General features: G+C 44.6%; 1 protein-coding gene across 4 annotated transcripts in view; it reads right to left on the bottom strand.

The window, feature by feature from the left end:
• The window catches only part of EPAS1 (endothelial PAS domain protein 1), a 202220-nt gene extending 179394 nt beyond the window's left edge, over positions 1-22826 (bottom strand). For 2 of the 4 annotated variants that reach the window (XM_084828985.1, XM_084828986.1), the window contains exon 1: positions 22011-22826. Coding sequence is in view for 1 of the 4 variants with exons in the window: in XM_084828988.1 (XP_084685114.1) it covers positions 22011-22036 (26 nt within the window). In the remaining 3 variants the exon portion in view is untranslated. The remainder of the gene's footprint in view (positions 1-22010) is intronic. The other 2 variants (XM_084828989.1, XM_084828988.1) reach the window with 2 other exon arrangements.
• Positions 22827-25915: the final 3089 nt, after the last annotated feature.

Genomic DNA, 25915 nt, shown 5'->3' with positions numbered 1-25915 from the left:
AAACTGCCCCAGATGTTGTACCCTTTCCTTGTAGGGGGTTGCTCCAGCCCCTTGATCATTTTAGTTGCCCTTTTCTGCACTTCTTCCAACTCTACAATATCCTTTTTTAGGTGTGATGACCAGAAATCTGCACAGTATTCAGAGTTCAGCCACACCATAGGCTTGCATAAGAGCAGTACGATTTTGGGAGCTTTATTTTCAGTTCCTTTCCTAATTATGCCTAAAATGGAATTTGCCTTTTTTTTCTTTTTCTTTTTTTTAAAGTGGCTGCACACTGGGTCAACGTTTTCATTGAGCTGTCCACCACAACCACAAGATCTCTTTCTTGGTCATTCACTCCTGCCTCAGATCTCATCAGCTTATAAATGAAGTTGGGATATTTTGCCCCAACATGCATCACTTTACACTTGCTCACACTGAACCACATTTATCATTCTGATGCCCGTTCTCCCAGTTCCGAGAGACCCTTTTGGAGCTCCTCACAATCCCTTTTTGTTTTAACCACCCTAAATAATTTGGTGTTATCAGCAAACATGACCACTTCAGTCCTTACTCCTAATTCCAGACCATTTATGAACAAGTTGTGAATTTTCTTTCCCAAAATGCCCATTGCTCCATTAAGGGTTGTTGTTATTTTTTAATAGCCAGTGGGTGTAAAAGCAAACGTAAAAATGATAGACCTCATAAGTAATCAGAATTGAGCAAAGGTGGAGATGGGGTATCTGGTAGGATGGGATTCTGTACAGTATCTTAGAAAATGAGGCATTAGTAAAATAGTGGAAGACAAAGGCTAGTAAGGAATAAGCTGGACGCACTGTCTTAATTAGCATGAAACAAAGACAAATGGGGGAGACACATTTTTGTTTGTATGGTTGAACTTTATTATGTTTGATGCTGATACCGCTATTGTATTGTTCATGATAAGTCAATAAAAGTTTTTTTACATGAAAGTACCAGCAGGGAGGGAACAGCCAGCTGAGCCTGGGATGTACTGCATTACAGTGGTTTCGCTCCTACTTGGATAGTCTGCTCCAGAAGGTGGTGCTTGGTGGATATTACCGAGCTCTGTGGATTCCCTCCAGTATGAAGTTTCACAGGGGTCAATTTTGTCCCCCATGCTATTTAACATCTACATGAAACCACTGAGTGGGGTCATCTGGAGTCTTGGAGTGTCATCAGTATGCTAATGACACGCAACTCTATTTCTCTTTTTCATCTTCTTCAGCTGAGGCTGTGGATGTGCTAGATCAGTGCCTGGTTGCAACAATGGATGAGAGCTAATAAACTGAAACTCAATCCAGACAAGACTGAGATCCTGTTAATGGGTAGGTTTTTTGACTGGATGGAGGGTGCTCAACTTGTTCTGGATGGGATTATTTCCCCCCTGAAGGAGCAGGTCCATAACTTGGGGGTTCTCCTGGAGCTATCTTTGTCACTTGAGGCTCAAATGGCCTCAGTGGCACGGAGTGCCTTCTACCAACTTTGGATGATGGCCCAGCTATGCTCTTATCTGGACAGGGATAGCCTTGTTTTAGTAGTCTATGCTCTGCTAACCACCAAGTTAGATTACTGCAATGCACACTATGTGAGGCTGCTGTTGAAGACTGTTCAGGTTGTGCAAAAAGCAGTGGCCAAACTGATAATGAGGACCAGAAGGTCCAAATATATAACACTGATTCTGGTCCATTTGCACTGGCTGCCTGTATATTTCTGAGTCCAATTCAAGGTGCTGGCTTTGACCTATAAAGCCTTACACAGCTTGGGACCACAATACCTGACAGAGTGCCTCTCCCAGCATGAACATACCCATATACCGCACTCATCATTTGAGGCCATCCTCCGAGGAAGGCTGGGAAGGTGGCAACAAAGGAGAGTGCCTTCTCAGTGGTGGCACCTCAGTTACTGGAACCATCTCCCCAGTGAGGCCCGCCTGGTGCCAGCATTGTCACCTTTTCAGGACCATGTTAAGACTTTCCTCTACTGTCAGGCATTTGGCAGCATAAGGTTTTTAACCAGGTCCTAGGATTTCTTATCGCGGATTATTAAAATAGTTTATATGTATCTGTGTGTGTGTTGTCTGTTTATATGTTTGTATGTAAATGGTTTTTTATATTATGTACAATATTGTATTTTTAAGGCTTTTAATCTCTGCAAACTGCTCAGAGAGCGTTGCTTATTGTGTAGTATAGAAATGTAATAAATGAAATAAATAAATAAATAAATAAATTTATTACATCTGCCCACCAAATACAAAACCTACTCCCAGGCATTTAATGGCATATGATGGGGCATTTATGCCAGCTGTCAGAACAGGTCTAGTATTTCACTGAAATTGTTTTTAGCTGTTTTAATTGGTTTTTAAATTTTATACATTTAAATTTTTATGTTATATTTATCTTGTGATTGTTGTGAACTGCCCAGAGGGCTTCGGCCATTGGGCAGTATTGAAATTATTATTATTATTATTATTATTATTATTGCCAGAGAAATGATCGGCACACACCTGTGCCATGGGATGGCTGCAGCTGGGTGTATGACAAAGCAACTCTACTGGAGAGAAGCTAAGTCACACAGATTGAGCAATGCTGGATGTAAGCATGGTATATCCGGTACTTTCCTGCTCACAGCCTCTCGCATAGTGTGATCTATATTGAGCACTAGGTGTATTTCAAAACAGCAAAGGAGATTGGACTAGATGATAGGTCTTTTTGGCCTCCCAAGTTTATAATTCTATAAGTCTACTTAGAATAGGGATGTTAGAGAATTCCACCACGGATCCCAGGGGGGCCGAATTCCAGTGAATTCAGCCCCCTGGAATCCGTGGTGGAACGGAGCAACCCGCCCCACCACCCTGTGAAAGCCCCATGAAACAGAGCCTACCTGGCTGCGGCTGTGGCTGCAGCGGTGGCTCCGGCTGCTGCCGGGCTGGTGCAGACGCAAATGGCATCCTGAGTAGGGGACACCATTTGCGTCCCTATGGTAGCCCGTGATAGGCTACGTAAATATTTACGTAGCCTATCACGGGCTACCATAGGGACGTAAATGGTGTCCCCTACTCAGGACACCATTTGCATCCGCACCAGCCCGGCAGCGGCTGGAGGCCCCGCTGCGGGTTGGCCTGGCCGGTGGCTCCGCAGCCTGGCCACAGAGCGGAGCCGGCCGGGCAGGATTCCAGTGGGGAGGAACGGATCACCTCCCCCCCTCGCCGAGGATTTCGGGGGGAGGGATGGAGTGCCTCCCCCCCACCGCGGATGTCCCTGGACAAAACCAGGTAAGTGTTTCGTACATCCCTAACTTAGAGGGCTATAAAACCCTAATTGCAGTGGTAGGAGATAAGCTACACGCAGCTCATGACACCTGAGTGCATTCAACCAGCTTGTGTTAGAATACTGTGAATTCCATAGGGATGTACAGATTCCCCATCATCCGTTCCAGTGGGGAATCTGCGGGGGGGGGACACACGATCCATTCCTCTCCCCCGGAATCCGTGCAGCACGCTTCTACTCCGCGAGGATTCCACAGAGCTGAGGGCCGCCCCATTCCACCATTCACATGCCCCGAATTCCCCCATTTTCCCCCTGCTCCCCGAACTTACATAAATAATTCCATAAGTACCGCCCAAAAATCCTTTTTGTGCACCCGCCATCGGTCTCCATAAGCCTTGGGTCATAGGGAAAATACCTATTTATTTTCGTTAAAAGGGTAAAGCCCTTCACGGGGATTCCCCACGTAACTTCCGGTCACCTGACCTCACCAGACCTGTCCTGACCTCACCTCACCTCGCCAGACCTGTCCTGTCCTGTTCCTCACCTCACCGGACCGGACCTCACTTCCACAGACAATAAACAGAAAAGATGGAGGATTTCCGTGGAGTTCAAGACTCGGCCCCAGCGAAAGAAAGCCTTGGGTCACAGGGAAAATGCCTCGCAAAAAGGGTAAAGCTGCGTTCTTCTTCCTCCATTTCCAATTTATGGATTTCTTTTCGTAATTATTTTCGTAAAATCCGCCGTTCAGCAGACCAAAAAAAAAGGGTCCGTGTGAGCTCCGGTCCGAGTCAACCAGGCTGCTCCGTTCTGAGGAGGATTCCACGGACTGGACTTGTCAGAATTCAATCCCATTTAAAATTAGTGCGGAATTCTCTGACATCCCTAGAATTCCAGTATCCTATTTATTTTAAAAAATGCTTCCTAACCAACACAGATGACAAGAATAAGGTAGAAAATTGGATGGCAAAATTAGCACAGATTGAAAGCATGGAGTCAAACAACAAGAAGCTCAGATTTGTTACAAAACAAGGTGTTCCGATGTATACACGAGCACCTTTGTGAACAAACCTTCCCATTTATTTCACTGTTGGGGGGCAGACCCATGACATACACCAGAGATGGGCCACACACAGCCCATGGATTGCATACCACCTGCCACGGCCATTTGTGTGACCTCCCCCCAGCCTCTGCCAATGCAGAATCTTAGTGATTCTGCTGGGAAACAAGATATGCAGAAATTGTGTGCCTTGTTTCCCAGCAAAACTGGGCTCCCAATAGCCTGCCAAACAACTGTTTGATGGGCTGTCAGGAGTGCAATTCTGCTGGAAAACAAGGCAAGCACTCCTTGCGCACCTTGTTTCCTAGCAAAACTGCTGTGATTCCGGTGTCAATGGCCATTTCCTTTAGTGACTGGGAAGGAGTGCAGTCCCTGCAGGTTTCTGGGGGAAGAGCAATGCGGCCCCCCGAACCGCAGAAGTTGCCCACCTCTGATGTTCATAAATGGCAACCCATACCACTGAAGTGAGCACATGCAGATTTCAGTCACACATCAGAGCTGCCATGAACCAAAAAGAATAAGACAGAACAAGGATGCTTTTTCCTTCCCCAAACATCATGATTTGTAGATCAAGACTGATGTAGGCTTTCTTCCTTAGAGGGTAAACACTTCAGAGTAAGAATATTTGTAATCTCATAATTTTACTCTTTAGCCATTTTATTTTATCTGCTTATTTAGGGAATTGATATAGCACCCTTCAGGTTAAAAAAAAGATCCCAGAGCAGTTTTACCAAAAAAATATTAGTAAGAAGTTAAGCACAGAATCATAGGGTGGGAAGGGGCCTACAAGACCATCGAGTTCAACCCCCTGTTCAATACAGGAAGCCTGATTCCCAGGCAGTCTCCCTTCCAAGTACTAACCAGAGCTGACCCTGCTTAGTTTCCAAGATCAGATGAGATCAGGCACATCCAGCCCTTTGCAAGAACATTAATTAAAAGGCCAAACTGAGATCTAAAATCCCTGGTCCCTGCCTACCATCCACCTCACCTCCAGCGCCAGAGGGGATGGGAAGAACAGCAACAGCACATGATCTTAACATCCAGAAGGATCGCTTTGGAGAGAGGCGGTCCTTTAGGTCAGTGGAAGGGAACCTATGGCCCGCCAAACAGTATTGGACTCCAATTTCCATTAGCCCCTGCCAGCATCGCCAATAGTCAGGGATGATGGGAGGTCAACAACTTCTCAGGGGGCCCAGCTTCCCCACCCTTGCTTTAGGTTTCTAGGACCCAAGCCAAACTGGCAGCCATTGAAGTTCTTTGAATAGTTTTCTATTTAAAAGCATCCAGCCCAGCAGCCAACCCAAAAGCACAACAATAAATAAAATGTGCCCAATACCACAATTAAAAAATGCCTCAATTAAAACCTTAGATGTTAAAACTACTTGAAATCACAATACTTGCATCATAAAGTCATAATCTAAATAAAAACAGCATTAGAAAACATATGAACAGGGAGAAAAGGCCATAGTTGAACAGCAGGAAAGGTCTTCTACTACAGTCTTTTACTAACTGGCAGGGTTCTAGTATTGCTACAAACAGATTGTGGACAGCTGTATTTCCCTTTTAATGGAAGTCCTATAAGAATCTCCAAACCAGCCAATGGACCAACCTGCCATTAGGATTTTGAGGAGTGTATAAAGATATCATGCTTAATCTACAGACTTATTTTTTTATCACAAAATTTTATTTTCAAATAAAGTTAACAAAATAAAGGCAACAAAAAGAAGATATAGAACAATAAATCAAGATTGCTAAAGAAATAAAAGAATTAATTAATTATAATTCTCAGTCTATCACCGATATGCTTATGGAACATCTACAGTAAAAGGCTGTAGGAGCTCAGTACATAATGAAAGAGTAAAAATACAATTTATACAGAATATAAAAGGAGTGTGTGTGAATGTGTTATTTTGTGTGTATGTCAGAAAAAAATACAGGCAACTTTTAAAAAATAAAATATATAGGCATATATTTTGTTTAGATAGATAGTGCTCATTGGAAGGACAGACACTGAAGCTGAAACTCAAATATTTTGGCCACCTAATGCGAAGAGAAAGGTCACTGGAAAAGACCCTGATGCTGGGAAAGATTGAAAGCAAAAGGAGAAAGGGACAGCAGAGGATGAGATGGCTGGATAGCATCACCAGCGCAATGAATATGAACTTGAGCACACTCCGGGCGAGAGCGGAGGACAGGAAGGCCTGGCGTGCTATGGTTGGACACGACTTAACGACTTAACAACAACTTACTATCTATTGTATGCTTTTTATGTTTTTAAATTTTGCGTATTGTATTTTTAATGTTTTTAATCTTTGTAAACTGCCCAGAGAGCTTTGGCTATGGGACGGTATAAAAATGTAAATAATAATAATAATGATAACTGTACTTGCTTGGAATTTGATGAAAAGTTTGAAGAGCTTCAACACAGGAAATAAATGGAAACCATGGTGCCATAATATCTTTCTTAATATCTACAGACTCATAATGCCTGGGCACTATGCTGATCTTTGCACCTTGATTTTTTTACCCAACACCATGTTTTTTAATTAGTGTATATTAAATGTGTTTAGTAGATTTTTAGATCTCAGGCTGACTTTTGTAATATTCTGCCATTGTCAGTAAGTAATCAGATTGTACATATAAAATACATCAGTCACTCTTTAGGTTATACACTGATATAGCTATTATGCTCTGCTTTTCGTTTTTCAGTCCTCTTTTGGGGCAGGGAACAATAGACTGTTTCATTTTTTTGGCCACCCATGCCCTGTTTTTCATTGCTTTTTTTTTTTCCAGTACAGAGACTACTGTGCCCACCAACTATATTTTGGCATCTTTCATGCCAGCAAAAGTGGAGATAAAATGATAATGTTGTGCAAATAGAAGCATGTAAATTAGCTGTGAGTGACTGAAAACATAGCCCATAAATAGGACTGTGGAAAGTACCTGTAAAGGTGAAGAAAGCTACATTCTGAGTTGATATCAATGGCTTTGCTTTTTTTTTTTAAATCCAGCATAAACAAAAATCATGGTATTTTCAAGGCATCTCCAAGGAACTTCAAAATACTGAAAAAGCTAATTCAATTGATAACATCAAGGATTTGTTTATATGGAGGGTAATCTAATTGTGAATACACATGGCTAGGAGATTTATTGACAATGTTATCCGGAGGTGGGATATTTCAAGGATCAGTCTGTGATTTTCCATACAAAATGAGAGTACGAACAAGCAGCATGTTATTTGAAATTAAAAGTGCAGTAAACATGTGCCACTTATTGCTGCCATTAAGTATGGCTAACCTAATCAGTAGCAAAATCAAACGCAAGCCATCTTGCTTAACTGTGACAAAATCACGTTTATGGAAACTACTTTAGAGCCTCTTAAAAATATGACCTTCAGACTTCCTTTTATCTCAGGCAGCAAATGTTTGCTGAGATGCCAAGTGCACAAATCGTAGATTCTAGAACACTTACAGTTGAAGCGCTATTGAATCCATTCATGCAAAATTCTCATGATTCTTGGATTGGATGGCCTTTTACTTTTTTGTACACAGCACTGACTGATTTGGAGCTTGTGTACCTAAATACAGACAACAGCTTTGTGCTGTTACGAGAACAGGTGTTACCCAGGGAAGGCGTAATCATGATGTTAGGTAAGCTTCAAAGCATAGCCCCATTCCAAATTGGGCTCAGGCTGAGTAACAGAGCAAAAGAGCTTGTTTGATATCCATCCATACTGATCCTTACATGGGGCTCCTTTGAAATTTGCTACAGTTCAGAATGTGGTGGCTGTCTCTCCTCCCAAGACAGAGGAACATGTGGACACGTTTCCAAGAATAGGAAAATCAGACAATATCCATAAAACTTAGCCACTATGAATGGCTAAACAGAAAGGATTATGGTCAGGTTTAGAGGTATGTTTAGCTCATGTTCCCCAACCTGGTGCCCTACAGGTGTCTGTCTGGTGGTCGTTAAAAATAAATAAATTGGGGGCTCTTTTAAGGGCCAAAAGCCAGCATATAAAAAATCTTGCAAATACATGAATAAATAAAATTTCAATCTTGCAAATACATGAATAAATAAAATTTCAACCCCTACTTTCCACCTATAAGGGTCCACAAGCTGGCTACCAACATAAAGCAAGAAACTAAAATAAGATCAAGCAATAATAAACCAATCAAGTAAAGAGAAAGCATTGAGCAATAGACAATAAAACCACAACAAGCTATGAAAAAAAACAGAAGCAAACAACTGAACACTCAATTATCCCAAAAGCTCTCAAAAGTAGTTGCATTTAGACTTCACGATAAACCCTAGTTTATCATGAAGAGAATGAGCCACAGCAAAACTCGGGCTTGTGCGATCTCCCCTCTCCTCCGGCATGACTGTGAGGAGGAGATGGGAAACTTTTGCTTCCATTTTCGATTAAAATGTTTTAATTTCAACTATGCTTTGTTGAAAAAAGTCATTTTCGATTGAAATTGCCTTGCTTCAAACAAACCATAGTTAAGGTTAACCACAGTTTGTCAGGTTTGGATGAAATGACAAGCTGCCGTTAATCAAAAACAGAAGCAAAAGTTTCTGAACTCCTCCTCACAGCTGCACCAGAGGAGAGGGAAGGGAGGGACGGGGAGAGGAGAGCCTTATCAGCCAAATGCAGCCATCTGAGAGCCAAGCTACAAGTTCTGCTAATTGCACAGATGTAGCTGAGCCTGATATTTTTCTTTACTCCAGTGTAGCTGCTTGCAGTCCTGAATCGGATCAGGACCAGCATGCTCCAGGAGCAAAGGATTAAACCTTCCCTTCACACCATCTGTTCCTCCCCCCCCCCCGCCAAAAAATATTCCAACACCCCTCTCCCATGAGGGGTTTAAAGGAAGAAAGAAAAGTCTCCATTGGAATGTTTTTTCTCTAGTGGTAAGTAATACTAAAACTCAGTTGATGCTGCTCAGCAGAGGTAGCAGGAAAAGTTCATAAGGACTTTGCTTTCTGAATCACAGCCTTCTTCAATCTGGCACCATCCAGATGTGTTGTACTACAACTACCATCATCCCCAGCCAGCATGGCTGGGGCTGATGGGGGTTGTAGTTCAACACATCTGGATGGTGCTAGGTTGAAGAAGGCTGCTGCAGCAAGAGGATCTGCATGTTTTCATTGACAAAAGGACTATCTCACTCCCGCTTGTTAAAATAGACATGCTACATAAGAACATATATCTATCAGTTCACCTAATCCAGCATTGTCTACTAAGACTGGCAGTGGTTCTCCAGGGTCTGAGCATGATGTTCTCCTAGTACTTTTTCCCATTATCCAATCTAAGTGGAGGTACTACCCACTGAATCTTGGATTTGGCATGTGCTCTACCACCTACTCAACAGTAGTTCATTGTGGGTTTGCATATACGTACCTTTGTCCCCAAGATGAGATTGAGGGCTTCTCCACATCAGGCTTTTTATCCCACAATTTACCGGGACTTCTGCTCCTGGATTCTTTACAAATTAAGATCAGCTCCTTACACAAACTTTTCTTTCTGGGACTTCCTTTGTCTGCATGTTCTACATGTTTCATTATATAGCCACTAAATGGTGCTGTGGTATAGCAGAAGTGTGTAATTTCCCACAGCCATTAAAGAGGAATAACACTTATTATCACATTATCCACAGTCTTTTAAAAACCAAGTAAACATCAGAAAGCACAGGAGAAGCCCTGGAGGTTGATGACATCATGTAAAGGACTCACAAATTTCTGTGAGTGACCAATCACGAGCGTGCAATAAAAGCTTCATGTAGAAATGCTCTGAGAGTGGCCCTCGGGCTCACTTGCTCCCCTCCCCTCTTTTCCTCACTGTAAACCAGTCCTCCCCAACCTAGTGCCCTCCAGATGTTTTAGACTAGAAGTCCCAGGATTCCTAAGGCTAGGGCTGATGGGGCATTGAGGTTCACAACCTCTGGAGGGCACCAGGTTCGGGGAGGCTGCTATAAACAGGTAAACTGGGGAAACTGTACATTGTTCAGAAGGCTGGACCTCCTGGTTGACTGATAACCTCCTATCTGCCATGAAGGGAACAGAGAGAAGTCTCTATCTAGATAGAATACTGGAGGTGAAGTAACACCACAATGGAGTATTAAGGGGTATACGTCACTTGAGCACCACAATCAACGGCAGCAAAGTTGTGTTTTAGGGGAGGATCCTACTATAAAAAGATATGCCCCTTATGAATTTAATCTATGAACAAGTCTCCTCTGACTTCAGCTGAGGGGGATCCGGCCCCTTGAAGTCAACAAAAGTTTAAAAGATGCAAACAAGTAGGCAGACCACTTCCCAGAACAGCCATGTTAAGCCACCTCTCTCTTACTTCTCACGACAGAGGGATGTAAAGGGTGGGATCCCACAAAGATCTGTATTGCTACCAATGCTTTTTAACTTATTCACAAATGATCTGGAATTGGAAGTGAGCAGCAGGGTGGCCAAATCTGCCAATCACACCAAACGATTTAGGGTGGTTAAAACAATAAGGGATTGTGAGGACATCCAAAAGGGTCTCTCCAAACTGGGAGAATGGGCATCAAAATAATAAATGTGGTTCCGTGTGAGCAAGTGTAAAGTGATGCATGTTGGGGCAAAATCCCAGATTCACATATATGCTAGCGGGATCTGAGCTAGCGGTGACTGACCAAGAAAGAGATCTTGTGCTTGGGGTTGTACCCCTTGCCTCTGTCTTCCTCCCCTCCAGTCCCTTGTTGCCTACTCCTTTGCCAAAATTTGGACTTAAGCTCCTTGGGGCAGAAACAAGTCTTTTTTGTCCAGGCTACTTTGTAAAAAAGGATGTATTTTAATGGCACTAACCATCATCATCTTTCTTCCCATTGCCACTTCACCCAGGAAAAAGCAACACTATTATCCTAACACTTTATGGCAGATAGATAGTTGGATGGATGGATGGATGGATGGATGGAAAAAGCAGCTTAGGCTCACTTACTTGGAAGCAAGTCCCATTGAACTCATGGGGCTTACTTCTGAGTAGGCATGTACAGGATTGCACTGTTAAGTTTTAGAACTGCCAAAAGAAGCAGCTGTCGCTACTGCCAACTCCTGATTCAGTGCTGCAGGGTCTGATATTCCTCTAACATGCACATTTATTCTCAATAACTTGTGTTCCAAATTAATGATTCGTGGAACAGAGAAAAGGCATTGCCAACATTCATCAGGAAGAAAAGGCAAAAAACAAACAAACAAACAGAGTAGCACACTGATAATGCAGAGAGTGTCTGAACTTTATTCTTTTCACTCCAGCCAACACTGGCAACATTCTGCATCCAATAATCCAAATTAACTCCTAGTAGACAAAACAGCAAGATCTACTTGGCCTTGTAAACGCCTTCAGCAACAGCAACAACACAATGTTTCATTACTTTTTAAAGACCACACAGAGACTCTGACTAAGTGAAAAACCAAGAGCTTTCATGAATTCAACTTAAAATATTCTCATAACACCGGAACAGCACATTTAAAAAGAAAACAGGAAATGTATCCCAACAAGAAGTAGACGTTTGGCCATATTAGTCTAGAGCATGGTGACATGCGGCGCTCAGAATTACATATACAGTATAAAAAAATCATGCTCACTCAGATGGAAGTCTCACTGTGCTCAATGGGACTTACTCCCAGGTAAGTGTATATAGGATTGCAGGCTTAGTGTTACTGATTTACTAAAGGGGTTCAGAACCTCAGGCCTGAAGGCCAAATCTGGCCCTCCTGGGGGCCAAATCCGGCCCTCTCAGGTTCCCCAGATAGCCATGTTCTCCTCCCCTTGGCCCCACCCTATTTTCCCCCAACCACCCATCAGTTGGTGGTTTCCTGGCTTTTGTGCAGTTTTTCAACCATTCTAAGAAGTTGAAATCCCCCTCCTAAGGCTTAGCTACTGGCAGCGAGACCTTTAAGCTAAAATATGCTGGAATTTGGGCCCCACCCCTTTTGCCTTTGGCCCCACCCACCACTGGAACGCGGCCCCCAAGAGCTTAACTGAAATGGAATTCAGCCCATGGGCTGAAAGACATTCAACACCCCTGATTTACTAGATGGCCAGTATGGCAGAGTACTCTTTATTTTACAATGACAAAACTTCACTGGACGCACAGCACATTCTTTTTTTCAGAACCCCTCTGGTGTCCTAACAAGACACAGAACAGATATAGGAGCTCCCCAAAGTGTCTGGAAGAGACCCCTGGAGTTTTCATGTTAGGTATGAATCACCCTTAATTTTCCCTATTTTGATATGGCAATTTGACACTACAGAGAATACATTTTCTTTAAGACTTGAACACTCCTTATCCATTATATGCTCCTACACTCGTGAAAAAAAACACACTAAACCCCAATTGCAAAAGCATATATATTTATTATTTATTTGATTTATATCCCGCCTTTTTTTCCTCCTAAGGAATGCAAGGCAGCGTACATAATCCCTCTCCATTTTATTCTTACAACAACAACCCTGTGAGGTAGGTTGGGCTGAGAGTCTGTGACTGGCCTAAAGTCACCCAGTGAGCTTCCACGGCCAAGTGGGGACTAGAACCCGGATCTTCTGATTTCCAGTCTAACACTCCAGTCGCTACACCACACCGGCTTAAAAAAACAATGATATATTCGACAGACTTGAATTTAATACACAAAAATTATGAAACTGTAATGAGAGTTGTGGTTTATATTCCAGGGATGCAACTATATTGGGAGGTTATCTGGGATCTGTAAAGATTCCCTTGTTGATTCATAGATCACAAACACCAACCCCCATACTTTATTCCTGTACTTGGTCTTCAACAACAGCAAAAACCCACCTGGGAGTATGAATTTCTTTTTAAAAACAAAATACAATATTGAATAGTTAATACCTCCTTTTCTTAAGTGCTGTATCAACATAATTGTTAGGCTGTTAAATGAGACCTTTTTACTAAGTTGGTGTCATATAAACCCCCAATGCTCCGCCATTCATCCTCCTCAATACACTTTTAGTCAAATAAGAAGAAATGTAACGCAAACACACACACACACACACACACACACTAGGAGGGGAGGGTGGAAGACCACAAGCAATGAACCACTCTGTTGTAGAATACGTGGGCTATGAGGTGACACAGATCAAGGGGGGAACATTTTACATATGTTATACCCCTTTGGAGTCAGTTATTATACTCCCAAAGGCACAGGCAGGTTAACTATTCAGTACAGTAAGTCGGGAAATATGTCAAAGCAGAACCAAAAGTGGCACGCCTTCCTTCTACACTAGCCAGGTTTCCCTCCTTTGAAACCATCAGCTCCACCCCTCAAAGAAAAGGGACCGCGCTGGAGGACCAATGCTACAGTCCCATGCATATGTTCTATACAGCTCAAGATGGCTTCGATTTCAGATTTTCTCTATGCCTCTGGGAATCTCTGTACAGAGCTATATTCCCTCAGCTCAGGGACAGCCCTACCGTTAGACAGAGTGAGGTGTGCACCTCAGGGAGGCGGTTTGGGGTGTCATGAAAAGGCAGTAAGTTGTCAGTTATCACTGTCATCATCATCAAGAATAATGAAGATGATGATGACGATGACGACGATGAATTGTTTCCAGGAGGAAATGCTTGTGAGATTTACTGCCTCAGGTGCCAAAATAAGTAGGCCATAAGCACGTTGAATTGTGGGTAGGGTAGCCACTTACACATCACAAAAAATATCGGCGAAAAAGAACACAGACTTGCATAATATGTGCATATGCTAAGTTGTATGTAAAAATGCAAATTTCAAAATAATTGCTGTAATTTGTACTGAATAATAATAACATTAATAATAATAACTAATAATAATAACAAAATACAACATGAGAGTGGGAAAGTTAATGTGACCAAGTGACCTGTGTGCCTGCTCAGTCTGCTGTCCAAATGTTAAATGCTGATGACTTCAAGGCCCCAGCTATCCCTTCCTAGGGGTCTTGTATCTTTAAACCAGACTTGGACTGGACAGCCTTCAAACAGTTTTGTCCTCTGGCAGTCCTTCAAATCATAGACTCAAAGAGTTGGAAGGTGCCTCAGAGATCATCTATTCCAACCCCCTGTTAAGTGCAGATTCTGCACAGCAGGGTGCAACTGCAGCATCCCTGACCGACAGCCAATAAAGGACTGTCATCTGTAAAGCAGGACACACGGATACACTACTGGGGTGGGGTGAGGGTTGGAGAGCACCATCTGCTCTTCCCCCTCAAGTATCAAAATGTCTAGGGCCATCCCTATTCCCTCCCTCCCCCTTGCACACACATATATACATGAACTCTCCTTGAAAAGCCACCAAGATCAAAAAGATTATTTTCCTCACGTGAGCCATAACCCAAAGTTCCACAATGTTCCATTGTACACATGGAGCTCCACATACACAGTGCAAACCGCCCCTTTCTCTTCCATGCAGGCATGGAACACTCCCAGACTATAAAAAAGAATAGAATGGCTCCTACCTGCCTGGATTTCTGTGTATAGTGCAGGATCAGTAACTCTCTCTATATCTGAGAATTACCTTTCTATTATTCATGGTTAAAGCAGAGTCCAATACGCCATTGTAAATTGAAAGCTTCTACCAACAGAAGTGAGCCAAATAAAACGATATAACCTTAAATCTATTTTGTATGTCTTAGATAACAGACTAAACAAGATATGTACACAAAAGATTTGAAGCCCTCTCAGTGTTACTGGAAAGTTAGAAAAAGACAGCGATCTTCTAGCCTAATCCTTTTCTTTTAACAGCACCAGGACATGATCCCAGCCAATGTTAAGCATGTTTGAATCCTGTTGAAGTCAGTGGAAAATATTCTAAAGCGTTTAAGGCTACAATCTAATACACATTTACCTGGGAATAAGTGCCAGTAAATTCACTGTAGCTTACCTCTAAGTAGACAAGCATAGGATTGCACTGCAAGACCCACTGAACTCAATGAATTTACTTTTGAGTGGACACACATAGGACTGTGCTGTTATTTTAGCTGGATTGTGGCCCAGATTTCTCTTTTCAGGGATGGATACATGGGGTAATTTGTTTAAAACAATTGTGGCAACTCACAGGTAAGCCTGGTTGATGGGGCCTGAGTCACTTCTCCATTACAAGAATTCAAAGATAGTTATAAATTTAAAATTAGGGTTACAAGCTTTAATGGATTCATCAATAAGTTATCTGAAGCTTTAGCTGATTAATCAATGAGGCTGAGATTGGAAAAACCAACCTTATTTAATTTTTTTAGCCACTGAATTCTGGTGCATTGCTATAATCAAGAATAACGAAGAACATAACAAAGAAGCCCTTTCCTTCTAGCAAATCGGTGGTATCTGTTTAAGAAATGGTGTGTTGTGTCATGCTTCCTTCAATATCCTAAAAAAAACAACAACACCCTTCTATACTGAGGTTTGGTGATATGCCAAGTTTGGCAATACAGCAAGTTGATTTACATGTGATGAATCAACTAAAAATATCTAGCTATTTGGAAATGAATAATTGATATTAGTTGATTTAATGCAGGGGTAGGCAGAAGGTTGATCTCCAGACTTTTTGGACTTCAACTCCCAGAAGCCCCTGCCAGCATGGCCAATGGTCAGGAGTGCTGGGAGTTGAAGTGGAAAACATCTGGAGATTTACTTTCTGCCCACCCCTAGTTTAATGTACATGTTAAGTGTTTCCTTACAGTAATACATCTCATAATTGTACAGCACTTTTCCTAAGTGCTCAAAGAGTATTGCATACATTCTCACAGTCATCCTTTGAAAAATCCTGTATGCATATATTATTATCCCTTTATTATAGATTTGGGGGGGGGGAGAACTGAGGCCAAGAGACTGTGGCTACCCAGTGTGTGAGCTGAGATTCAAGCTCATACCTCAAGTTCTTCATCATGATGTTATACTAACAGTGCAATCCGATCCATGTCTACTCAGAAGTGAGCCCCATTAAGTTCAATGGGAGTTACTTCCAGGTAAGTGTTTATAGGATTGCAGCCTAACTCACTGATAGCAGTAAATGATGGATAAAACAATGGGGCATAGCCAAACGTATGGTGGAGAAAGCTATGTATGTTCTTACACAGTCTTCCCCTACTTGGAGCCGCCCAGATGTACTGGACTACATCTCCTATAATTCCCAGCCAGCATGGCCATTGACCAGGGATAGTGGGAACTGTAGTCCAACACATCTGGAGGGCACTATGCTGGGAAAGGCTGTTCTTAATTCTCCCTTTGTAATCAGGGGTTAGATCCAGATTTAGTCATACTTACAGCAGACCCGCTGAAATCAATGGGACTTAAGTGAGTCATGACTGACTTAAGTCCCATTAATTTCAGTGAATCTATTCTAAGTATCACTAAGGGTGCAAAGCTATGTATGTTTAGACAGAAAAAGTCCTACAATTCCCAACATTCCCCAGCCAGCCATGCTACCTAGGGAATGCTGGGAGTTGTAGGACTTTTTTTTTCAGTCTAAACATGCATAGGATTACACCCTAAATCTTGATCCAGGCCAGTATGACTCAAAATGCTTATTAGGTCTAAGCATTTTGCGCCCATTAACAATACTTTTTCTTTTGGTAATTTTACCATCACAAAGGCATTAATCATGCCTTTATTAGACACCATAGATATATACTTTATGCATTTAGCCTACTTTAATTCTCTTTATGACAGATTTGCAGCGATAGTATATTAAGAATATAGTTCATTCTCTGTGCAGAATATCAAAGGATATTAAGAATAAGATACTGTCTTCCACGTAAAGGAGCCAGTCACATTTTTAAAGGTATTTATTTGACATAATAATAATGTGCATACTGGTAAAGCATAGTGTGCATTGGAGGTCTGGACTTAAAATAGTTCACATAAATGTATCACAATTAGTACTGTCCATTGACCACTGCATGGAGACTGAGCAATACCCCCTTCCCAACCTAAACCCACTTAAGGTAGCAACCAGAAAGTCATGTGAGCCAGGCTTAAAACCCAGAAATACACTGTGCTTCAGACAAGGCTTCCATTGCCCATTTCATTCACAGAACTTCACACAGGGTCCAGATGACAATACTGTATCTTCCACTCATAAACCTCCCATGTTTTTGCACTTCTTCCATCTTTTATCTTATCACAGAAAATTAGTTAAGGAAAAACAAGACAGAATAGCTGCACAATGCCTTGTGACTGATAGCGTTAGAAGCCCTGTATCTGGAAGCACCTACACTGTGCTCAGGCACATCCTGAGCATGTCAATGAAAAAGCAGACAAGCAAATGATTGTTAGGGGGATGGGGGAAGGGGGTGCATTGAAGAGTCATTGTTTCTCCTCAGCCCCAGGCCCGACCTTAGGAAGGAGTCAAGAAAACCCTAACTACTGATAGCACCCCTAGTTAACATATACATTTGAACTTATGGGGGTGGTTATACATAACTACACATATAGGACTCTTCTTGAACCTGGTGCCGTCCAGATGTTTTGGGCTAGAGCTCCCAGGATTCCTGACCATTGGCTATGCTGGCTGGGGCTGATGGGAACTGAAGTCCAAAACATCTGGGGAGCACCAGTTTCGGGGAGGCAGACATATAACCTGATACACAACAGACTGTGATTAGTCCTTAGGTGCAAATAGCTAGTCATACTTAGAGCACACCCATTGAAATCAATGGGACATACTAAGTCCCATTGATTTCAGTGGGTTTACTCTGATTAAATCTGGAACCAATCCCTAGTATTTATGGCCTTGACTACATTTTGAAAATAGGCTACAATAACGCAGACTCTCCAACTTTGCCTCTGTATTATATCCTAGCTTGTTTTTGTTATTGCTTGCATTCCAGACTACACATATACACACCATCATTACAGAAAAAATTAAAGTGTTGCCTATGAAATGCCTGAGAGCTAAAAAGGCACAAGGCAGCCATCACAAAGGAAAACATGCAACCAGTGTGTCGTAGCGGTTAGAGTGTTGGACTGAGACTTGAGAGATCCAAGTTCTAGTCCCCAGTCAGCCATGAAGCTCACTGGGTGACCTTGGGCCAGTCACTGGCTCTCAGCCTAACCTACCTCACAGGGTTGTTGTGAGGATAAAATGGAAAGGAGGAGGATTATGTGAGATGCCTTGGGTTCCTTGCAGCAAAAAAGGCTAGATATAATATAAATAAATAAAACAAACAAACAAAAGCCAATGGATTATCACATCAACTTCCAGCACTCTGTATCCGGTCTTAGGTTTGCAATATTGACACAAAACATGACCTAGGAGAAATTCTGGTACTCTATTTTGCCAGATTTCCCAATTACATGTGATAGCTAGCTCCCTCCCTCCCTCCCTCTTTCACTCAACAAATACACAGCAGTGTATGTTGATCTTTGCCAATCTTGTAAAAGAAATACACAGTTACATAACGTATCACCTATGACCTGCCTTCAGAACTGGACGAAGACTGCTCTGTTGCAGTCTCTCCCTCTTCACCTATCCTTTACAGAAGGGTAATAAATGACTTTATCAAGATTAAATCAGTAACGTTATTGCAAACCACACTGTATGAATGTATAGGAAGAGGCAATGAGACCAAGGGTGTTCTAACACAACTGCAAGACTTCCAAGAGAGTAGTCATGATCGCTTGTGGGCTGTGATTTAAAACTTTATTATTTCATTATGTTTCTAAGGGCCCAAACAAACATTACTTTAACCTAGCTGTGAACTAGGAAGTCTCTAGCTCAAATCTGCCTCTGCCATGAACACACCGGGTGATGGCTCTCTGTATTCTTATCTGTAATGTGGGGATGACGATGAACGTTTCTATACCACCCATAGCCGAAGCTCTCTGGGCAGTTTACAGAAGTTAAAACATTAGAATACAGTATATGAAGTTTAAATACCATTGACATAAAAGCATACGGACAATACATACAAACAACATATAACTGAAAACATTTTAACAAAAATAAAATGAAAATCCAACAATAAAACAACACAGCTTAAAAACAGTATACAAGACTCAGCAAAAGAAACAAAAGTTCCAAAAAGGGAAGTCTGCTGGGATGCTGTAGCTTCATCCTGCATTGCAGAGCCTGCACTGGGCAAGGGCTTGGACCAGACTCACAGGGGTGGAAGAGACCTTGGAGACCATCTAGACACTAGATTCAATTATCTCTAAGCTGCCTCCCAACTCTATGATATTTCATCCCTGAACAGGCATCAATGGGGGAAGGGAGAAAATTCAACCCAGTTTCCAAGAAGGGGCAGGCAGGATGGCTACAAATAGGTTTGAGGGACAGCGACATTTAGAATGCATCCAAAAAGTGGCCATCCATTGAGATGGGAGGAGCATCTTCACAGGCCTATAGCCGGGAGGGGGGGCTGGGGAGGCTGCCCTCCCTAATTTTTCCCTGCCCCCCTATATTTTTTAGAAAGAAATAATTAAAAAACAGTTTACAATTCTGTCTTTAAATGGCCTGCAAACCAGATGAACTGTCCCCCTACTTGTCCCCCCCACCCCGGAACTTTTATGCTATCTACGGGCCTGCATCTTTGTGGACACAAGCCTTTAAGGAAGATGAACCACAGTCAAAATTCCCGCTTTACACAATAGGCAGTTTGTAATGAGGTGGGGAGTAAGAAGGGGGATAGAAGCGGCCAGGGAGGGTGGGAGCTGGTTTGATGAGACATGGATGGAGCTGGTGTCTGTGTGCCTGTGTGTGTGAGAGAGAGAGGGGGGTGGGGTGGTTGTGCAATCTGAATTAAGAAACCCTTTAACTGCCTGGAAGCTGCTGGACCTCTCCCAAAGCAGATCAGCTTGAGATCCAAAGGGGTGGCTTGTTGTTGCCACAAAAAAATGAACAAGTTGCTCGGGGTACCTTAAAGACTTGAGGCGCCACAAGACTAATTCAAATTAACTCCCCTGCCTTCGACACCCTCGCGCATCTAGTACTGCACATTTAAGGCAGCTTTTCAACCAACCCAAGAGCTGACCCACAAAAACGTCCTCTCTACAGAACCAATCCCTCCCTGAACTCTCCTTGCCCTGCTGATGATGAACACTTAGTTCAATCTGGTGTCACTCCACAAGTCTTTGCGGTGTTGCACCAGTGTTGCGGTGTTGCCATGGCGGTGGCGCTCTTTCAGCTGATCCTGTCCAGAAATGTTATGTGGCGGCAATCCCCCACCCCTCCGCAAAAAAAAAACAAAAATCACTTCTTGAATTCTACTGAAGCCCCTGGAATCAGGAGTACTCAGGAGTAAGCAACTGATGACACGCAACCAACGCAAGGGATAAATAAGAGTGAACTTGGGTCCAAGGAGCACGGAAGGCTGGCCCTTTACTTCCCATCCTAGCTGAAAATTCAGCATGAAACTTAATATTTCTCTCTTGTCGGTGTGTAAATATATGCCGGATTAACGTTGAACTGGTTCACTAAAGGCCCACAGGAATGGGGGTTGGAGCAGATGATCTCTGGAGACCTCTCCCACTCCCTGAAGTGCTAGAATTTCAGCCTATGGCAAGAGGGAAAAAATGATGCAAAGTGGCCAAGGCTGTTTGCTGGATTTTAGTAGCTTGCTGCTCTCTTCCTCAGAACTCTCTCTGGAGAAGGTCGACAGCCGCTTTCTCCCTCCTAAACGCAGTTCTGCCTCAAACTCCCACTGCGTGAAGTGCAAATCAGTCCAGTAACTAAAATCATTAGCCTCACGCGTTCACCAACTCAGGATCGGGGCCATTCCTTTGCTTTAGTAGCAGCAAGCGGCTTTCCAGGACAGGTTTGGAAGCATCTTGTGAGTGTCACCCAAACCAGCCCAGGCGCTGGAGGCAAACCTTTAAACGCACACGGTCACGAACACCCGCGGAGAAGCAAAGACCGGGCATTCTGCTTCACTTGAGTGGACGACTTCGCTCATTACGAGAAACCGGGGAGCGACCCAGCCAGAAATAAGCGCTTGTAAACCCCACGGAGGTCAAGGGCAGGATTCAGCATGGGCTGCCCCCTCATCCCTTGAAATCAGCGGGACCTCCGAAGACGTGAGCTCTGCGTATTTTACTGAACAAGGCGTGCTATGATCCATTCCTGCCCAATTGAAGCACCCTTAGGTCCCGTTGAGTCCAAGGCATGGAAGCACACGCTGAACCCTTGCCGTTAAAAATACTTAACTTGGGCTAGATCGTCCCAATCTTAAAAAAAAAAAAAAAGCAAAAAAGCAAACACGAACGAGCGAATCGTACATCTTTCCAACCAGACGAGGCTTCTCAGATCGCATTCTGCTTTGAAAACAAAACAGAAACGCAACACAACACAACCACTCGCCCCGCATTTCTTGTTTTCTCTGGGATCGCCCTTTCTAGGGCAGATGCCCATTCGTGTCACACCACCACGGAGGCCTTCCCGTCGAAGAAACTCCGCTCAAGAAAGCTGCTGCTATTAATTATTATTAATTTATTTTATTATTATTATTATTATTTATTATAATTATTAATAATTATTATTTATTTTAGATCAAGTTGACCTAGTAGGGCGGGCGACAGCTCAGCCAGAGAGGGCAACTTTGAAACAGCGGCTCCACCGCTTTACTGCGCAGGGAGGAAAAAAAGATATTATTTTCTTCCTTTTTTAAAAAAAACCTGCTGTTCGGATGCCTCCATCCATCCCCCCCCCCCCCCGCCGCCCCCTTGCCTTACCTCTTCTTTTCCTTCTCCGCTGTCATGCTGGAAGTAGCCGCCGCCGCCGCTCTTGCTGCGTCCCCGGCTCCCCGCCGGCTGGTTAACCCCAAGCGCAAGGCTAGGAAGAACAAGCCGGTCCCCGTGGGCGTCGGGCTCGGCAAGGGCAGCGCGGGCGGGCGCCCGCGGCTCCGGGCAGGGGGCCTGGCTCGGCTGGGCGGGCGGGCGGGGAGGCCCCTGGCGGCCTCTGGCGGGCGCGGGGCCGGGCTGCCGGCTCTGCGGCGTCGCGCTGCTCCGCGCTCCAGGAGGCGGGCGGCTTCCTCGCGCCGCCAAGGGCCGCCGGCTGCGCGCTCCCTCGCAAGGCTGCCGAGGCGGCAAGGAGCAGCAGCAGGAGCCGGAGGGGGGGGGAGGAGGCGGCGCCGCCGACCTCAGGCTGCAGTCCCGCCCGGCCGCCCCCGAGCTGACCATACAGTCTCAGGACACTGCCGAGGACTGCACAGCCCGCTCAGGGGAGAGCGCCCGGCGCGCGCTGCCCCGCTCTGCCTGGGCGTCGGGAGGTCTGCGGAGGCTGCGCGGCGTCCCGGGCTCCCTTTAAGCCGTCGAGCCTCGGCGGGGCGCGCGGAGGGGGCAGGCGCGGGCTGCCGAGCCGCGGGCTCCGGCACCAGCTGGAGCCGACGACGGGCCGTCCGCCAATGGGCGGGCGAGGCGCCGGGCTCCGGGCCCGCCTCTCCCTCCTCCGCCGAGCGAGTTGCCGGGGCTCGTTGGCGGGAGGGCAGCGGAGGGAGCTGGCCCTGCGCGGCGGCGGGGCCAGCCGCGGGCAGGCGAGGGGGAGGCGGCGAGGGCGGAGGGCGGCCCCCGCCGCTGCCCGGGGCGAGGTCTGCGCTGGCGCTTTCCATCGGCGCTGAAGGGCGCTGCTCGCTCTTGGGCGAGTGCTGCATTCCGTGTCCCGCTGCTCCGGAGTTGTTGCCAGTGGAGGCTGGTGGCTCCGATGCCACTGGGGTGATAAGTCTGCACAAGTTTCAGTCAGAACGCCAAAGGAGCTCTCCAAGGTGCTTTGCTTGCTGTAGAGTTCTGACTGGGACGTGGAGCGGGTTCACCGCCCCGCCTTGGATAGCCGCTTTAGAGTTCTGACTGAAACCCCGAGCAGGGGCGCTGCCCGGCTAACGTTGGAGCCCCCAGCCTCCGCTGGTTATTTTCTGCTTTTTATCCTGCATAATAAAGGTATGAATGTGCGAGAGGGATATAGCGTCACCATGATGGGATTGTATCAATATGACACCCCTGTTGTATAGATCTGGCCCTAGGTGGCATATAAATAATGGTGACACAGTAATAATAAATGGGTCCATCTGGCCCAGTGTGCTTTACACCGAGTCAGACTGTTGGTCTATCTAGCCCAATACTGTCAATACTGGGAGTGGCTCTCCTGGGTTTCAGGCAGGAGTTTTTCCAGCCCTACCTGGAGATGCCGGGGATCAAACCTGGGATCAACGGCAGTTAAAATATCCGCTCTACCACTGAGCCACGGCCTGGCCCCTCCCGTTCAGAGTTCCACAGTCTAGGTGTGGCCACACAGAAGGCCTTAGGTTTTGGTTTGTTTTCTTTTATTCTTTCCTGGTATATGGTCGAACTGGGGTATAAAAATACTCAAAGTTACTATTGTTTGTTGTTACTTGTGCTATCCTTCATTCTCTTCATCTTTGTAGTTTTATGTTTCTGTTTGCTTTTCTTGTTGATATTGGTAGGTGCCTCAAAGGCCTGTGGATGAAAAGGCAGGCCAAAAAATAACAATAAAATAAAATTATGCTCTTAAAAAATAAACTATCTCGGCTCAGCCACAAAGCTCACCGCTCTTTCTTGGGTTAACCTACCTCACAGGGTTGTTATGAAGATAAAAGGGGAGGATCCTGTAAGCTGCCTTGAGTTCCTTGGGGAAGGGTGGGATAAAATAAACAAATATCCCTACATGGTAGGTGAAAGGATGGAGGTGAGAGCAAATTTGTTCACTGTGCAGTATGAGGTGGTAGAATTCTGGATTGTACCACTTCAGGCCATATCCCTGGGTGTAAAAAGCTCCTTGCATGCAGTATACTATCAGACCATGGGCTAAGCTAGAGGCCTTTCTCTCTGATGTGCAATTTATCATGCATTATGTACAAAATAACCAAGGGAGCAATTCTGTGGCCGCTAGACACTGTCCAGAGGGCCGTAGGATTTTTCTGTTTCTGGGAACCGAGGTCAGAGCCATGGCTCCGACTTTGGTTCCCAGAAACTGCACTCCCCGCCCCACCGTTGCTGGTGCAGTTCTCTCCGCATTGGCTACATCTTCAAGCCCAGAAAAAGGGGCTGTCCTGGGGCAGGGCAGAGAGGAGACCGCAGAAGTTGCGTTATACAGCTTCCTATGTGCTGCATGGCCTCCTTCCCACCCTGAAGCCACGGCTAGACAGGCGAAATCGGCCATCTAGCCAAAAACGCAGGGCGGCCAAAGCACGGAGGAGAGGATTGCCTCAGTGCTCCAGCCGCCCTGCACTGGATACTCAGCAGCCTCCGACTTTGGAGGCTGCCGATTATCTCAGTAGGATTGTGCCCTGAGAGTCCCTTCTCACTAGGGATGGCATAAAAAAAAAGGTAAAGGTGTCCCCAACCAGTCGTGTCCGACTCTAGGGTGCGGTGCTCATCTCCATTTCTAAGCCAAAGAGCCAGCGCTGTCCGAAGACGCTTCCGTGGTCGTGTGGCCGGCATGACTGAACACCGAGGTGCACGGAACGCTGTTACCTTTCCCGCCGAGGCAGCACCTAGTTATCTACTTGCAATTTCTTGCTTTCGAACTGCTAGGTTGGCAGGAGCTGGGACTGAAGACGGGAGCTCACTCCGTCACGCAGCACTCGGGTCTCGAACTGCTGTCCTGCCGACCTTCCGGTCTGCAGTTCAGCGTCTTAACCACTAAGCCACCGCGGCCCCATAGGGATGGCATACTAATAATTTAACCTGTCAAATAATGACAGATGCATGATCAGTTGACCACTTATTATTTGACTCTGGTCAAAGGATGCTACTGTATCAGTAGCAGCTTTTTTCTTTTTTCATCATGGTCTCATTGGCTAGCAAGAGGAAGAGTGAGGGCTGCACAGTCCTGCAGAGATCAGGGACAAACCTAGCAGCAGGGCAAAACGTCTCCTATTGTCCACCTGCTAGAATTGCAAGCATCTTCAAACAGGAACACCGTCAACAGGAGGCAAAGGTCACTGCCTAGGACCTTCCCTCCCACCATCTCATCTTGCTTTCTGCAGGCGCCAGGGGGACTCCCCTTCAAATGTTCTGATTCTTCCATAAAGCTCCTATGAGAGATATTGGACTGAAGTCTAGAATTTTTTTATACAATTTTTTTAATTGAATTTCAGTCATATTAACAAAGCAAAATCAAACCAAACCAAACCAAAATAGAAACTAAAATACAACAAATTCCATCAGGATTACATCTTCTTGACATACACAGATAGTTCTTATCAGTGCTACTAGATATTTTATCAGATGGACTCAGGATTATTCTTCATCTATTTTCTTCCTTATAAAAGCCATACGGTTTTATAGTGCGAGGGAATCGAATATTGATGTTCTGTTCTGTTCGTATACGCGATAAAGTCAAACCGTATCACACAGAATGAATCATGTTTGCTTTGACCCCTGTCCACCTTCAACTTGTGCAATATTTTTTTCCATTATGGCAATTTGCCAGACCATGGCATACCAATAATCTAATCCCTGGAAGGTGAATCCCTTCCAAAACCTAGCTATCGTGGATCTGGCAGCTACAAGGAAATGAGTAATCGGCTCCTTACTGTTTAAATCACTGGCCTCCCCTATAAACAAGTTTAATACTGCTAGACTTGGCATATGTGGGATATTTGGGTTTGTAATATGGCCCA

This window comes from Heloderma suspectum, chromosome 1 (assembly GCF_057233095.1).
Source record: "Heloderma suspectum isolate Gila_16-S chromosome 1, 16-S_ref, whole genome shotgun sequence".
Taxonomy (NCBI): Eukaryota; Metazoa; Chordata; class Lepidosauria; order Squamata; family Helodermatidae; genus Heloderma; species Heloderma suspectum.
The sequence above is the reverse complement of the archived record's forward strand: the minus strand, read 5'-3'. Positions and strand labels throughout refer to the sequence as shown.